At 39.5% G+C, this 12,936-nt stretch overlaps 2 protein-coding genes across 2 annotated transcripts; one reads left to right on the forward strand and one right to left on the reverse strand.

Annotated features, from left to right (window-relative positions):
• The first annotated feature begins 700 nt into the window (after positions 1-700).
• Positions 701-2,334, forward strand: LOC137300183 (interferon alpha-21-like). The gene is made up of 4 exons (XM_067969260.1): positions 701-832; positions 1,212-1,301; positions 1,780-2,019; positions 2,128-2,334. The coding sequence occupies exons 1-4, from the start codon at positions 701-703 to the stop codon at positions 2,224-2,226; spliced, it is 561 nt and encodes a 186-aa protein (XP_067825361.1). The 3' UTR covers positions 2,227-2,334.
• An 8,314-nt stretch (positions 2,335-10,648) lies between these two features.
• LOC137300184 (interferon alpha-21-like) lies at positions 10,649-12,217 on the reverse strand. Its single transcript, XM_067969261.1, has 4 exons — positions 12,086-12,217; positions 11,617-11,706; positions 10,851-11,090; positions 10,649-10,744 (listed from the first exon to the last, which is right to left on the reverse strand). Exons 1-4 carry the CDS (start codon positions 12,215-12,217, stop codon positions 10,649-10,651), a joined length of 558 nt encoding a protein of 185 aa, XP_067825362.1.
• Positions 12,218-12,936: the final 719 nt, after the last annotated feature.

Genomic DNA, 12,936 nt, shown 5'->3' on the forward strand with positions numbered 1-12,936 from the left:
GGTGAATAATTAAAACCAATGGCCTTGTCTATAATCATATAATAAGTGAAAATTCTCTTTTTTAAAAAATTTATAAGATTCCAGGCTTTTTATTGCAGGTTTGATGATCACGTTCCATTCCTTTCCTCCATGCTCTTACCTGTCAGATCGATGTACTTAGCAGAAATCCACAGGACCCGGTCTAATAATTAAAACACACAACCAAAGTCATAACACATTACACTGAATAGTTTCCGGTGTAAAATGGTTCCGCATTTTAGGATCTTAAAAATATATAAAATATAATTTTATTAGTTGTTTTTTTAGGTCTCGGGAACAGCCGACGTGAGATTTAGAGAACCATCTGCCCTGTATTTAATATCGAATAATGTAACATGTATCTTCATTTATTCGAGACAATCCTCTGTTTTAATTAAGCAGAAAATGAAAGGTTTCAAATGAAGAAGTCACTTTTAAAACAAGTTAAAAGATTCCCTGAAAACACACTGCGGTTAGATGCAAAATTGATCATTTTTTTGTAACGTCAAAGGAATATCCTGGTGTACACCTTAAAACAGGCACATCTCGCCGAGGAGGAATATTCCTGTCAATCCAACAGTGCAGGAGTTCAGCTCGTGGAGATAATTGTTGTCGGAGCTGAACCGCGATCTAGTCCGTTTCTGAGATTTCAGGTCGCTCCTTTACCCTGTGTTGGTTGAACATGTTTTTTCCGAGTGTCTGGAGATTATGGATTCTGTTCGTCTTATTACCGGGGACCCTGAGCCAAGGCTGCCAGAGGCTGCAGTTACAGCAAGTTTTTAACAGGGATGCTCAAGTGGCCCTGAGTGAAATGGTGAGTTTATACAGAGATCCGGGGTCCAATCTGAACCATTAATTTCTCGGGATAATCTCCTAACCGGGAATTGCTGAAATTGAATCAGTTTTATTACAAAACTGCATCAACCGATTGGGAATATTTCCTTTCAGGGGGATTCACGTTGAAATAGTAAAATAATGACGGAATAATGTACAAATCGTATAAAACTTTGTGTAAAGAGTGACTGCTTCAATTAGACAATCAGTTAAATATGTAACCAGTAAAATCTTTAAAGAAATTGTTCAATGAGGATGGATGAGTGCAGAGGTTTCAGGGGAAACATTTCTGATTCTAAGTAGCGGGTATGGAGCGTGTGCCTGGAGCCGGTTCTGACAGTAACTTTCTCCTTTTACAGGGAGGTCCCATTCCACGGCACTGTGTAACTGAAAGGACATCACTGAGGACCGAGTCCCCGGACCTGAGCCAGCTCACCAAGAGGTTACAGGTGAGTGTGTACTTTGTATACTGTCTAATCATTCTGATTATGTTCCCAGGAGCAATAACTCTGTGGGAAACATTTTCACACCACCAAAATAAAAGGAACGTAAATCATTTAAAATGTGAACGCGTTGTTTTGTTCATTTTTATGAGGCTAAAAATGTACTGATGGGACTTTAGCAAACGGACCAACAATCTGCGGAATGGTTTGACATTCTTCTGTCTATTTGAATTAGTCTGCTAAAATAAAGGGGTTAAATTAGCCCACAGCGGAATGTGGTAGGAACCAGTTAGGTGTTAACCCAGTAATATTGCCAACATCAATCTATAGGCTGTGGTTTTAAATTCAGACACTTTACACATTTACACCATCATTAAAATGGGAAATAGCTGAGCTGCGGTGATGGGCTGTTAGGTTTGCCCAATATCGGGCCGGTTAAATAGGAACAGACCCCCTCTAATGTCCTTGTGTGTATTTTGCTCAGACCCAGGACAGGATCCAGATTGTCCATCAGACACTGCGCCACTTCATCAAGATCTACAGCATGAACCTGGACTCGGTCACATGGCCCCAGGACAAGGTGGAAAACTTCCGACTTCTTCTGGATCGGCAGCTCGAAGAGCTGGAGGAATGTGTCAAGAAACCGGGCTCAGAGTCCAGGCCCAGGAGAAACGCCGCCATTCACAAATACTTCAGGAAACTGAGAAAATTTCTCAAACAGAAGGTGGGACAATTGATATTTGACTGTTTGATTACTGACAGATAGTTCATTTCACCCAATTTAAATCTGTTCATTCTCTAATGTATTTTCCTGAATATTTCTCTTTTTCAGAGATTCAGTGACTGCGCCTGGGAAATAATCCGCGCCGAGACCAGGGCCCGTTTACAACAGATCCTTTTCATAATGGCACAAATCAGAAGAAGAAACTGAAGACTTTCAAAAGACAGACCTGGAACAATTAATATTTATTTTTAAAATTGTTGAATTTTATATAAAGTTTTACTATGTTGGTCAATTTACCGCGCAAACCGGCAAAAAAAGAGAAGAAAAATCTGAAGATTTTTAATAGAGACCGAGAACAATGATTATTTATTTTTAAAATTCTAAAAAATATATATTTATTATAACATTATTATTCATGGATATTTAGCGTATGCTCATTGTGTATGTATTTATTGGAAACAGACTTGTTCCAAATTTCAGTAAAACAATAAATATTTTGTACTTTGATCACTTTTAAAAAGTGGCCTTCATTTCTAGATCGTTGTTTGTGTCTTCTGTTCGTTTACATATGGTGAAATGGGCAGATGCATGGCAGATGAACTTTAATACAGAGAAGTGTGAAGTGATGCATTTTGGAAGGAAGAATGAGCAGAGGCAGTATAAACAAAATGGTACAATTTTAAAGGGGGGTGCAGGAACAGAGATACCTGAGGGTTCACATACACAAATACTTGAAGGTGGTTGGACAAGTTGATAATGCTGTTAAAAAAGGCATATGGGATCCTGGGCTTTAAAAATAGAGGGCTAGCGTACAAAAGCAAGGAAGTTATGCTGAGCCTTTATAAATCACTAGTTAGGTCTCAGGTGGAGTATTGTGTCCAATTCTGAGCACTACGTTTTAGAAAGGATGTCAAAGCTTTGGAGATGGTGTAGATGAGATTTACCAGAATGGTATCAAGGATGAGGGAGAGTTATGTAGACAGACGAGAGAAGCTGGGATTGTTCTCCTTAGAACAGAAACAGTTAAAAGGAGATTTAAAAGAGGTGTTCAAATAATGTGGGCTCTTGATAGAGTAAATAAGGAGAAACTGTTTCCATCAGAAGGACGGTTAGTATCCAAAGGACACGGATTTAACATAATTGGCAAAAGAACCGGGGGGGGGGGGGGGAGATAAGAAGATTTTTTTTTACCAGTGAGTTGTTATGGTCTGGATTGCACTGCCTGAAAGGCCATTGGAAGCAGATTCAATAATAACTTTCAAAAGGTAATTGGATTTATACTTGAAAATGAAAAATTTGAAGGGCTATGGGGAAAGAGCAAGGAACTGGGATCAATTCAATAGCTCTTTCAAAGAGCCAGCACAGGCTCTATGGGTCGAATGGCCTTGGGAGGTGGAGTAGCTATGGAGAGCGACCAGCCTGCACTCATGGCAGTAGCAGGTCAGTGTGTGCACGGCAGCTATAGTGCACATTTTACATTGCTGTGGACCTGTTTTGGCTTGTAATAACTCAAATATACAACATAACTGAAACCAAGCCAGCTTCAGTTTGGATTTCTGCAACTGCTGTGAGTCCACCTCCAGGATGTAGCCTCACAGCGCTCTAGTCTCACCCTGCCTCTCCCTCATGGTGCAGCTGTTATTGAACAGCTGATGGTTTGAACCTGGCTGCAGAAGCATACCACTCAACCCATTGCTCCTGTGCTGGTACCAACTCTTTAACTGCAGATATCTAATGCCATTTTCCTGCCCGTTTCCCATATTCCTCTATATGCTTCTTTTTCAAATATGCACCCAGTTCCTTTCATAATGTTATAGCCTCTGTTCTAAATCTGAAGTTATAGTGGATGGAGGGGCTGAGCCTATGATGGACTGAATTTCCTGTACCATCAAATAATTGTTTTAATTGGCAGATTTTGTGATTAGATGCTAAATAGAAACTGGCAGAAATTCCGCTGAACCAAAATTCCTGGTCAAAGCTTAATTTTATACCTGGTTGAAACCATTTAGGGAATTTTCCAAACTGTGGATAATTTGCTCCCTCCCCATTTCCTTTACTAATGTTGCTTATGTTAGTGCTCAATGATTCTAGATTAGCTAGGCACACATCACTGAAATGATATAAATTATCTGCTGAATCTTCATTATAGAATCATAGAATCATAGAAATTTACAACATGGAAAGTTAGGCCCTTAGGTCCAACATGTCCATGTCGCCCAGTTTATACCACTAAGCTAGTCCCAATTGCCTGCACTTGGCCCATATCCCTCTATACCCATCTTACCCATGTAACTGTCCAAATGCTTTTTAAAAGACAAAATTGTACCCGCCTCCACTACTGCCTCTGGCAGCTCGTTCCAGACACTCACCACCCTTTGAGTGAAAAAATTGCCCCTCTGGACCCTTTTGTATCTCTCCCCTCTCACCTTAAATCCATGCCCCCTCGTTATAGACTCCCCTACCTTTGGGAAAAGATTTTGACTATCTACCTTATCTATGCCCCTCATTATTTTATAGACTTCTATAAGATCACCCCTAAACCTCCTACTCTTCAGGGAAAAAAGTCCCAGTCTGTCTAACCTCTCCCTGTAAGTCAAACCATCAAGTCCCGGTAGCATCCTAGTAAATCTTTTCTGCACTCTTTCTAGTTTAATAATATCCTTTCTATAATAGGGTGACCAGAACTGTACACAGTATTCCAAGTATGGCCTTACTAATGTCTTGTACAACTTCAACAAGACATCCCAACTCCTGTATTCAATGTTCTGACCAATGAAACCAAGCATGCTGAATGCCTTCTTCACCACTCTATCCACCTGTGACTCCACTTTCAAGGAGCTATGAACCTGTACTCCTAGATCTCTTTGTTCTATAACTCTCCCCAACGCCCTACCATTAACGGAGTAGGTCCTGGCCCGATTCGATCTACCAAAATGCATCACCTCACATTTATCTAAATTAAACTCCATCTGCCATTCATCGGCCCACTGGCCCAATTTATCAAGATCCCGTTGCAATCCTAGATAACCTTCTTCACTGTCCACAATGCCACCAATCTTGGTGTCATCTGCAAACTTACTAACCATGCCTCCTAAATTCTCATCCAAATCATTAATATAAATAACATTGTTACTAAATTAATTCTAATTTTTATTAGTTTTCACATCAGTTGATTGTGGGGGCTGGGTCTTCCTCACTTAATGTTTTCTGTGCTGATTCAGTAGCAGATAAAGATGCAGCTGTGTACTGTTATCCACGCAACTGCCATCAATTCAGACTTGGTGTGTTACTGGTTGTTGCAGTCCAGCCACAGTTTCCTGTCTCTCTCTGTGACAAAGCCATTATTACTGAAATTCTGCTACTATTTTTTTTCTTCACCGCAGGCCTTTCAGTTTCCTGTTCCAGCAAAGTATGTTGCAAGAAATTTTCTTGGATTTTTGTTTTTTGTTGTCATTGTCACCATACTTTTCAGGATTCCAGCGTTGATTTGTTTAGTAGAGGGCACGGCTGCTCAATCTTCCACCATTTGCCTTGTTTCTATTTACTGTAATAACCGCCATGAACAAAAGGGGGAAAATGGGATAGAGTTTCCACTTTGGGTGCAATCAGTAATTGGGTGCAACTTGTGCCCGAAAATTTTGCCGGTTGGGTTACAGTTCGAGTTTTCACTAAAATGCATTTGCATAATCACAAATGTAACATCTTCCATGAACCAGCTTAATCCAGCAACTTAACAGAACGTAATCGTTTATTTTATTTTTTTGCAATAAAAAATATTCATTGATGTATTTAAGATCTATTTAAGAGTGGTAATCTGTTGCAGTTTTATTAATACAGCTGAAAATGGGTTTATCACAAAAAATAAGTATTTTAATAAGTGTCCAGTCCTCCATCTGTGAGTAACTGGATTTTAAATCACTGAAAATTATTTTTAAAAACTACTGAACCATTTACTACTTTCATTGGTGTACACTAGTCAGTTTCTTATTAAATTAAATATGTAAAACCATTCAAAACATGCCTACTAGTGCCTGTGCGCCTAAGAAAACAAGCTTAATTTGAAGACCTTCCTCGAACAGCCGCAAACGAGTGCAATCGGCAGAAACTCACCATCCTCATTATTTTGTTCCTGGCTTCAGCGCAATGATTTTTTTGCAAAAAATCATGGAAACTCAAATTGCGCTGGACGTAATTTATGCCTAGAGTAAATAGAAATTCCTCGATCTTTTGCACTGGTTCAACCCGATTGCACTGATAAAACCAGCGCAATCTAGTGTAAACTCTACCCTAAAGTCTCTTCTTTCTCAGATATACAATCTAGGTCTACATGTGCAATCCAATGTTCTAAAAAGCGCAACTTTCATCTTGTGCACTAGGCTGACTGCTATGCTACTCTGAAAGCACCTGATCCTGTCTGATTCTCAGAAACTAAGTAGATTCAGGTGTGGTTTGTACTTGGATGGGAGGCCATGTGGGAATACTTCAATTCACAGGTCCAAGATGGACACAGCCCATGGAGAGGGTTGCTCAGGCTTCTGACCTTTCCTCTGTAATCTTGTCTGTGCTCAGATGGCCTTGGAGAGGGGACACACATGAAGCCTTCTGTGACTGGTGGGCACCACAGGGAATAGAGTGTCTAATAGACATTTGCAATAACATTATAATTTATTTGTATCCTTCAGTTTTGTTGAAATTAGACCTTGTTGCTTTATTTAAGCATCTTTCAGTTTAATTGAACCCCATGTTAGATTGTACTAGTAATGCCCTTTAAAAGGGGCACTTGAGATGCTAACTTCTGTCAGGTGACACTGGGGAAACTCAGAGCCACCCCTATTGGTCTAATTAAAATAGGCTCATTCATTAATTGGATACTGATTGTTAATTTCTTATACATGCCATTTTGGAATAGTATGTGACCTTTTTACTTTTTTTCAAGTGTTTGCCTTTTTGGAAACAGTTCTAACTGAGCTCCGGCTGTTCTTGGAGTCTGTATTTTCAGAACAGGTTTGAGAGCCTTTCCCTTTTCTTTTCAGAACATTGATTAACTTTCAGAACCTGGTAGGTTCTATTTTATTTTTGATGCTATGGCTTTTTGTGTCACTCATTGGAATTTCCACGCTCTTTGGTTTGAGTTCCATCATTGTCTTTTTTATCGCCGTCTTCTTGCATTCTGCATTGGGCTCATTTCAAGAAGATTCTGTGGGTGCTGATTTGTACCTTTTTTCCCTCTTTGCTGCAGGAGACAGTATAAGAACATGTGTGCTTTTATTTCAGCCTTGCTTCTTTCTTGAACACTACCAATATGTTTGGAAAGGAGTACAGTGTTTTCAGCTATCTCTGTAATTGCAAGGTCCTGGACCTTGAGTGCTTGAAATGCAATGCTGTTGGGCTTATTTTGTTGTTGAAGATATGATGGAACATCAGTCTGAATTCCTTAGGTGACTGGTGTGCTGTGCTGCATTGTATTCTGCAGATTGAAGATCCCGGGCCCCAACAGTTGACATAGAAAGAAATAACATGCATTTATATAGCACCTTTCACTACATCAGGATGTCCCAAAGCGCTTTACAGCCAATGAAGTACTTTTGATTTTGAAGGGCAGTCACTGTTGTAATGTAGGAAACGCAACAGCCAATTTGTGCACAGCAAGGTCCCACAAACTTCAATGAGATAATGATCAGAAAATTGGTTTAAGTGACGTTGGTTGAAGGTTAAATATTGGCCAGGACACAAGGGAGAATTCCCCGGCTCCTCTTCGAATAGTGCCATGGGATCTTTTATGTCTATCTGAGAAGGCAGACAAGGCCTCTACACACGAAAGATCCCAGGCCTCAGCTGAAATTTCCCATCAGGATTAGAGTGCACAGTGTTTCTACAAACTGATTGAGATTCCTTAGCCAGTAAATATTTGCTATTAAATTGCTCCATGTTTGTAATTAATCCAAGTAAGGGTCAAGATACTATTGCTGAATTTGTCTGAATCCACTCTGTCAAATTTGGGCTCTCTCCCCTCCATGGAAGCCTCACTTCACTTTGCTCTGAATATTTTTTGTGATAATTGATTTTTTTTTTGTTCTGGGAGCTGTCATTTACTCATGAGACTATCTTATTGGGCCAAATGTTGCAGTAACAGGGCATCTAACAGCATCTGCCATTAGTTAGACTTGCCTTTGCATGTTTAGGTTTTTAAATTTTTGCATAGCAAGTTGCTGAAAGTACGAGATGATAACATCGCAGTGAGGGAAACAGGGCATTTGGGACCTGAGTGAACAGGGCAAGCAACTGTGTATCGCCTGAACCAATCAGATTGAAGGATCACAAAATTAACAGCATAAGGGCTGGGAAGGAAGTGTAAATTAGAATGGGTGAATTCAATGTCAAATCAGGTACAGAAGGAGAAAGTTTAAAAAATATATAAAATTTTACATTTTTAAAAATCCAACAATTAATACCTGAGGGAAAAGGAATCCACACTTATAACAGTTCATTTTCAGTGCCAGAGATGTTGATAAGAAGTATTAACATTTATCATTAAAAGGGTACCTCGACTGGAATGGGCAAGACTTAACTTTCTGTGGTAAGTTTAGTTCATATCTATCGCACAAATACAACTTCACACCATTCAATGAATTTCAAGTATGAGGCAGACAGTGAGATGCCATTTCCACAAAGGTAATGGTGGAGTGGTGCAACTTGTACAGCAACCTTTGGATATTTGCATTTAACCGCGCATCCGCGCCTAGTCTGAAGTTGCTGTACCATTTGCACATAAATAACGGCAATGAGCCTCACTGTTATTTTGACAGCAAAATCTGGGCCATTGTTTTGGATATTTGGGTGTGGTAGAAGCTCTTGCAGCACGTGATCACAATGAAAGACTATCCCTCGAGGTCGGAGTTATACTGCACTGGATGACAACTCAAAGCTGTGTGAGGTCTCCTATAGGGGAGTCCATCCCTTCCTAACGTCAGTGCGCTGTGTTATCTCCGAATTATACTGCCACTTTAACCTTGATGCACACTCAATCAGCTTGGCATCGATGGAAGAATGGTAGTAAGGGTGCATTCACACTATAATCGTGATATGGGGACCAATGAGTTTTGCTTAACAGGAACATTAAATGTAAACGTGACCTGAATCTGGAGTCAAGGCCCGATGGGTGAGACACCCTAGAGCAAATAGTCTCACTCCAGTTCGCCTCAGAGTCTGTTCCGGCCTCGTCATCCGAATAACACTCCACAAGTCTAGCATTGGTACATAAATCTCTCCCTATTAGCAAAGATGTGAATGGTACTGGCTAAAAAACATTGTGGAGGAGGCTGTGGTTGAGAATGATCGTTACCTCTTTGGACAGCCCTGGAATTATGGGATTTTAGTCCCTCCCCCTTCCCCATTTTGTTAGAGTACCTATACTGACTGGGATCCGAAGTATAGAACCATTAACTGACACCTATTCTGATTAAGCTTGTATTTTTCTATCTTTAGAGGAAATTACTGATTTTTATTTATTCTGCTATTGTTCTTTTTTCTCTAATAATTTTGCTTTTGTTTCCATTCAGTCGAATTTTGCGTTGTGAATAATTCGATTATTTTTGTCTGGAATATTTTGGCTAAATTTTATAATTGACATAAAAATTAAAATTTATGAATGTAATTCCCAGTTTTGCAGCCTGTATATAATGGCCGGGGTATCTTATATATTGGTGACTCCAGAATTTTTTTTTGTTCACACATTATTTCAAGAAACCAAACATTGCCAACAGATTACACATTCAAGCAGAAAAACAGGTAAGCTTTTAACAACAAGATGTTCGGGTCGAGAAACGGTTAAAGAAATTAAGTTGTCTTTAATAAAAGAGAAAGTTCCTACACTGGTTTTTAAACTGATGTAGTACTGGTATATGGGGCATATCGACAGGCGAGTGGGCATTCGTACAGCAATTTAATTAACTTCGGATCTGGGTGGGGACAGCACAGGTGAACAGGAACTTACAGAAGCGATGTCACCACCAACATACGTTTTAATTTCCTGGCCAGTTCCGCATATTGCAGGTAAAGGGTTCCATCTATTTAAATACACAGAGCAGTCTGCACTAGGAAGAGTACTCCGAGTGACCAGGCCACGAACTATACAGTTAGAAAAGTCAAATATCTCTTCAATTATTATGCCGATATTAATAAGGAGATGATTAGTACTATGCGTGTGTGCTGCTCTCGTGGAAGATATTGAAATCAAAGACAAAGGACATGAACTCCAATCTAAAAATGATGGACACTTCGTAAAAATCATTAAAGTACAAAATATTTATTGCGACACTGTAATTTGGGACACATTTGGTACCAATAAATACGATGAATCGATATAAAACTGTGCATATGAGCACCTCTGTTATGCACTAAACATCTTTCAAATTAAAATGTGTTTACACAGGACATCTAGATATAAATATTAACGTAATAAATTAAGTATTAGAAAATTATAATTTGTTGTCCCAATCTTACTATGAAACTATAATACCGGTTTGCGCGATTGTTTGAACAACATAATAACAATTTTTATAAAATTCAACAATTTTTAAATAAATAATCATTGTTCCCAATCTCTATTAAACATGTCTTTGGAAAATCTTCAATTTCTTCTGATTTGTGCCATTATGAAAAGGATCTGTTGTAAACGGGCCCTGGTCTCGGCGCGGATTATTTCCCAGGCGCAGTCACTGAATCTCTGAAAAAGAGAAATATTCAGGAAAATACATTAGAGAATGAACAGATTTAAATTGGGTGAAATGAACTATCTGTCAGTAATCAGAGTCAAATATCAATTGTCCCACCTTCTGTTTGAGAAACTTTTCCAGTTTCCTGAAGTATCTGTGAATGGCGGCGTTTCTCCTGGGCCTGGACTCTGAGCCCGGTTTCTTGACACATTCCTCCAGCTCTTCGAGCTGCCGATCCAGGAGAAGTCGGAAGTTTTCCACCTTGTCCTGGGGCCATGTGACTGAGCCCAGGTTCATGCTGTAGATCTTGATGAAGTGGCGCAGTGTTTGATGGACAATCTGGATCCTGTCCTGGGTCTGAGCAAAATACACACAAGGACATTAGAGGGGGTCTGTTCCTATTTAACCGGCCCGATATTGGGCAAACCTAACAGCCCATCACCGCAGCTCAGCTATTTCCCATTTTAATGATGGTGTAAATGTGTAAAGTGTCTGAATTTAAAACCACAGCCGAGAGATGTTTTTTCTTTTTTAAAAATTTAAGCTACGGCACATGGATTGATGTTGGCAATATTACTGGGTTAATACATAACTGGTTCCTACCACATTCCGCTGTGGGCTAATTTAACCCCTTTACTTTAGCAGACTAATTCCTTCTGTCAAATAGACAGAAGAATGTCAAACCATTCCGCAGATTGTTGGTCCGTTTGCTAAAGTCCCATCAGTACATTTTTAGGCTTATTTCAATGAACAAAATAACGCGTTCACATTTAAAATGATTTACGTTCCTTTTATTTTGGTGGTGTGAAAATGTTTCCCACAGAGTTATTGCTCCTGGGAACATAAGCAGAATGATTAGACAGTATACAAAGTACACACTCACCTGTAACCTCTTGGTGAGCTGGCTCAGGTCCGGGGACTCGGTCCTCAGTGATGTCCTTTCAGTTACACAGTGCCGTGGAATGGGACCTCCCTGTAACAGGAGAAAGTTACTGTCAGAACCGGCTCTAGGCACACGCTCCATACCCGCTACTTAGAATCAGAAATGTTTCCCCTGAAACCTCTGCACTCATCCATCCTCATTGAACAATTTCTTTAAAGATTTTACTGGTTACATATTTAACTGATTGTCTAATTGAAGCAGTCACTCTTTACACAAAGTTTTATACGATTTGTACATTATTCCGTCATTATTTTACTATTTCAACGTGAATTCCCCTGAAAGGAAATATTCCCGATCGGTTGATGCAGTTTTGTAATAAAACTGATTCAATTTCAGCAATTCCCGGTTAGGAGATTATCCCGAGAAATTAATGGTTCAGATTGGACCCCGGATATCTGGAATAACTCACCATTTCACTCAGGGCCACTTGAGCATCCCTGTTAAAAACTTGCTGTAACTGCAGCCTCTGGCAGCCTTGGCTCAGGGTCCCCGGTAATAAGACGAACAGAATCCATAATCTCCAGACACTCGGAAAAAACATGTTCAACCAACACAGGGTAAAGGAGCGACCTGAAATCTCAGAAACGGACTAGATCGCGGTTCAGCTCCGACAACAATTATCTCCACGAGCTGAACTCCTGCACTGTTGGATTGACAGGAATATTCCTCCTCGGCGAGATGTGCCTGTTTTAAGGTGTACACCAGGATATTCCTTTGACGTTACAAAAAATGATCAATTTTGCATCTAACCGCAGTGTGTTTTCAGGGAATCTTTTAACTTGTTTTAAAAGTGACTTCTTCATTTGAAACCTTTCATTTTCTGCTTAATTAAAACAGAGGATTGTCTCGAATAAATGAAGATACATGTTACATTATTCGATATTAAATACAGGGCAGATGGTTCTCTAAATCTCACATCGGTTTTTTCTCAGGTCCCAACGCCTACAAAACCAATTTATAACATTATATTTTATATATTTTTAAGATCCTAAAATGCGGAACCATTTTACATCGGAAACTACTCGGGTCACTGTCGGTGTAAAGTTTGGTTGTGTGTTTTTAAATATTAGGACGGGTCCTGTGGATTCCATGTACATTGATCTGACAGATAAGGTCATTATTTTACGGTTTTATGGGGAATAAAACAGGGAACGGATGGAATGTGATTATCGAACCTGCAATTACAATCCTGGAATCTGATAATAAAAGAGAATTTTTGCTGTAATATTGATTGTAAAATTATAGACAAGGCCATTGGTT

This window comes from Heptranchias perlo, chromosome 30, assembly GCF_035084215.1.
Source record: "Heptranchias perlo isolate sHepPer1 chromosome 30, sHepPer1.hap1, whole genome shotgun sequence".
NCBI classification, from domain to species: domain Eukaryota; kingdom Metazoa; phylum Chordata; class Chondrichthyes; order Hexanchiformes; family Hexanchidae; genus Heptranchias; species Heptranchias perlo.

Excerpts from the sequence above, each read along its gene's own strand:
- LOC137300183 (XM_067969260.1), top strand. The coding sequence starts at position 701 with ATGTTTTTTCCGAGTGTCTGGAGATTATGGATTCTGTTCGTCTTATTA. Across the intron at positions 1,302-1,779 it reads AGCTCACCAAGAGGTTACAG|ACCCAGGACAGGATCCAGAT; the intron begins GTGAGTGTGTAC and ends TATTTTGCTCAG. Across the intron at positions 2,020-2,127 it reads GAAAATTTCTCAAACAGAAG|AGATTCAGTGACTGCGCCTG; the intron begins GTGGGACAATTG and ends TCTCTTTTTCAG.
- LOC137300184 (XM_067969261.1), bottom strand. The coding sequence starts at position 12,217 with ATGTTTTTTCCGAGTGTCTGGAGATTATGGATTCTGTTCGTCTTATTA. Across the intron at positions 11,707-12,085 it reads AAGTGGCCCTGAGTGAAATG|GGAGGTCCCATTCCACGGCA; the intron begins GTGAGTTATTCC and ends CTCCTGTTACAG. Across the intron at positions 11,091-11,616 it reads AGCTCACCAAGAGGTTACAG|ACCCAGGACAGGATCCAGAT; the intron begins GTGAGTGTGTAC and ends TATTTTGCTCAG.